The 3372-nt window shown below is 61.1% G+C and overlaps 1 protein-coding gene across 2 annotated transcripts in view; it reads left to right on the top strand.

The window, feature by feature from the left end:
- TRIM46 (tripartite motif containing 46) overlaps positions 1 to 3372 on the top strand; it is an 8433-nt gene that overhangs the window by 2297 nt on the left and 2764 nt on the right. The window contains exons 1-6 of one of the 2 annotated variants that reach the window (XM_009996029.1): positions 526 to 775; positions 1304 to 1647; positions 1768 to 1911; positions 2552 to 2647; positions 2751 to 3004; positions 3100 to 3221. In XM_009996029.1, the coding sequence (XP_009994331.1) occupies positions 526 to 775; positions 1304 to 1647; positions 1768 to 1911; positions 2552 to 2647; positions 2751 to 3004; positions 3100 to 3221 (1210 nt within the window). Of the gene's footprint in view, positions 1 to 525; positions 776 to 1303; positions 1648 to 1767; positions 1912 to 2551; positions 2648 to 2750; positions 3005 to 3099; positions 3222 to 3372 lie in introns of those variants that run through there. The other variant, XM_009996038.1, reaches the window with a different exon arrangement.

Here is a 3372-nt window from a genome sequence, read left to right as displayed (position 1 = left end):
CCTCATCCAGGCCCTAGTCGTGGTGCCCATCCTGGTCATGGCACTGGTCCAATCCTGGCTCAGTTACTGGCCTGAGCTTCAATCCCACTCCCAGCCCTGGTCTCCATCCTGCTGCTGGTCCCAGCCCTGGTTCTAATCCTGGCCATGCTGCTGCTCCCAGGCCGGGTCCTGGTCCTGATCGTTGTCCTGATCCTGGCCCAGATGCTGGTCCTCATCCTGGCCCCAGTCCTGGTCCCCATCACAGCCCTGGTCCTGATCCTGGTCCCGATCCTGGTCCCAGCTCCAATCCGCATGCCAGTCAAAGCCCTGGTCCCCATCCTGCTGCTGGTCCCAGTGCTGGCCTTGGCCTTGGTGCTTGTCCTCATCCTGGCTCCAGGCCTGATCACAGACTTAGTGTTGGTCCTGGTTTTGGTCCCATCCCTGGTCCTGATCCTACTGCTCCCAAGCCTGATCCCATCCCTGGTCCCCAGTGCAGCCCCTCCCTTGGCTGGTGACTGACACTCCCCACTCTCTTTCCAGACCAGCATGAAGAACATGGAGCGGGAGCTGGTCTGCCCAGTGTGCAAGGAGATGTACAAGCAGCCGCTGGCCCTACCCTGCACCCACAACGTCTGTCATGTCTGTGCCAGTGAGGTGCTGCTGCAGCATGGCTTCCTCTGCTGTGACCCCACCTCAGAGCCCTCCTCGCCTGCTGCCACCCCCTCCACCCGCAGCCCCCGCCTGGGACGCCGGGCAGTCCCCAAGCCCGACCGCCTCGACCGCCTCCTGAAGTCAGGTAGGATGGCCAGAGGGGATGGGGACAGTCACAGTCATATGGTCATTGGAGTTAGAAGGGACATCTGGAGCTCATCTAGTACAGCCTTCTGCTAGAGCAGGATCACCTACAGTAGATCCCACTGGAACATGTCCAGATGGGTTTGGAATGTCTGCAGAGAAGGAGACTCCACAGCCTCTCTGGGCAGCCTGCCCCAGGGCTCTGTCACCTTCACAGTTTTTCCTTCCTTATTTTTAACTTGACCCTCCAGTCCTCCGGCTTGTGCCTATTGCTCCTTGTCCTGTCACTGGGCACTGCTGAGAAGAGATTGGACCCATCCTCATGACACCCCCTAGAGATGTTGATAAGGGTTGATGAGATCCCCCCTTGGTCTTCTCCAGGCCGAATAGCCCCAGCTCTGCCAGCCTTTCCACATAGGACAGATGCTCCATTCCCTTCATCATCTTTGTGGCCCTGTGCTGCCCCCAATGCAGGAGGCCTGGGAGCTCCCAGCTCTCTCCTGACGCCCTCCCTGCTTCCCTCCCACAGGCTTTGGTACCTATCCGGGGCGGAAGCGGGGCACTGTGCACCCCCAGACCGTCAGCTTCCCCTGCCCAGCCTGTCAGCGGGATGTGGACCTGGGGGAGCGGGGCCTGGGCAGCCTCTTCCGCAACCTGACACTGGAGCGGGTGGTGGAGCGCTACCGCCAGACCATCAACATCAGCGCTGCCATCATGTGCCAGTTCTGCAAACCCCCACAGCTGGAGGCCACCAAGGGCTGCACTGAGTGCAAGTCTAGCTTCTGCAACGAGTGCTTCAAGCTCTACCACCCCTGGGGCACCCAGAAAGCCCAGCACGAGCCCACGCCCCCCACCCTCACCTTCCGCCCCAAGGTACAGCCCCTCAGTTGGGGTTTCCCTTCTCTGCTTGGGATTGTGTGGGTGCTGGGGGTGGGGATGTTGGACGGGAGTGCTGGGGACGGAGCCCTGCTGATGTCCCCTGTGCCCATGCAGGGGCTGATGTGCCCGGAGCACAAGGAGGAGGTGACTCACTACTGCAAGACCTGCCAGCGGCTGGTGTGCCAGCTCTGCCGTGTGCGGCGTACTCACACGGGCCACAAGATCACCCCGGTGCTCAACGCCTACCAGGCCCTCAGGGTAAGGGCAGCTGGCACTGCACTTGGGGCAGGGTTGGGGCTCAGTGGGGAGGAATCGGGAGCACCGGTGGGAGCCCTAGTGCAGTTCAGGGGTGTGGGGGCTGCCAGTGCCTTTGCTTCACCTCCTTCCTGGAGCACTGCATGCAGTTCTGGGTCCCCAACGTAAAAAGGAAATGGAGTCCAGAAGAGACCACAGAGATGATCCAAGGGCTGGAACCCCTCTACTCTGGAGACAGGCCAGAAGAATAGGGAGTGTTCAGCCTGGAGAAGAGAAGGCTCCAGGGAGACCTTAGAGCACCTTCCAGTGCCTGAAGGGGCTCCAGGAAACCTGGGGAGGGACTTTGGACAAGGGCAGGGAGGGATCAGATGAGGGGAAAGGGTTTTAAGATTCAAGAGGGGAGACTGAGATGAGCTTTTAGGAAGAAATTCTTTACTGTGAGGGTGGTGAGACCCTGGCCCAGGTTGCCCAGGGAAGCTGTGGCTGCCCTATCCTTGGAAGTGTCCAAGACCAGGTTGGATGGGGCTTGGAGCAACCTGGTCTAGTGGCAGCTGCCCCTGCCCATGGCAGGGGGGTGGGACTAGAGGATCTTCAGGGTCCCTTCCAAAACCAGACCATTCCATGATTCGGTGTTTCCCTGCAGGAGAAGCTGACAAAGAGCCTCACCTACATTCTGAGCAGCCAGGACACGGTGCAGACCCAGATTGCTGAGCTGGAGGAGACAGTGAAGCACACGGAGGTGAGGGCAGAAGGTGCCTGCCTGTCCCTGAGCAGTCCCCTGACCCTGTTGTGCCCAGGTCCCCTCTCCCCATGCAGCACGCTGACCCTGCTGTGCCTGGCAGGTAAACGGCTCACAGGCCAAGGAGGAGGTGTCACAGCTGATCCAGGGGCTGTGCACCATACTGGAGGAGAAGCGGGCCAGCCTGCTGCAGGCCATTGAGGAGTGCCAGCAGAAGCGGCTCGCCAGCCTGCGCTGCCAGATCCAGGAGCACCAGGCCATGCTGGAGAACTCGGGCATGGTGGGCTATGCTCAGGAGGTTCTGAAGGAGACTGATCACCCCTGCTTTGTCCAGGCAGCCAAGCAGCTGCACAACAGGTGATTGGCTATGGGGACCCTCACGGGCACAGGGCTGCCAGGGGGGGTCAGGGCCCTCAGGTGCCATCCCAATGTTCCTGCTCTCCTGTGCTCAGGATGCTCAGGGCCACTGACTCACTGCAGAGCTTCCGTCCTGCCGCCACCGCCTCCTTCAGCCACTTCCAGCTGGATGTCAGCAGGGAGCTGAAGCTGCTCACTGACCTGGCCTTCATCCGAGGTAAAGGTAGCAGGACGTGGGCACCGGCTGTGCCCTGGGCAGAGGTGCAGCCCTGTGTGCAGAGCAGCTCCCTGCCTGACTTGGAGCCAGAGCTCGGCCATGGCTGGCTGCACTCGTGGATCTGCCCATGCCCCCCTCCCCGTCAGGGACG

Source organism: Chaetura pelagica, unplaced genomic scaffold, assembly GCF_000747805.2.
Source record: "Chaetura pelagica isolate M959 unplaced genomic scaffold, ChaPel_1.0 scaffold270, whole genome shotgun sequence".
Classification (NCBI taxonomy): domain Eukaryota; kingdom Metazoa; phylum Chordata; class Aves; order Apodiformes; family Apodidae; genus Chaetura; species Chaetura pelagica.
Note: the sequence above shows the minus strand (reverse complement) of the source record. Positions and strands in the feature narration are given on the sequence as shown.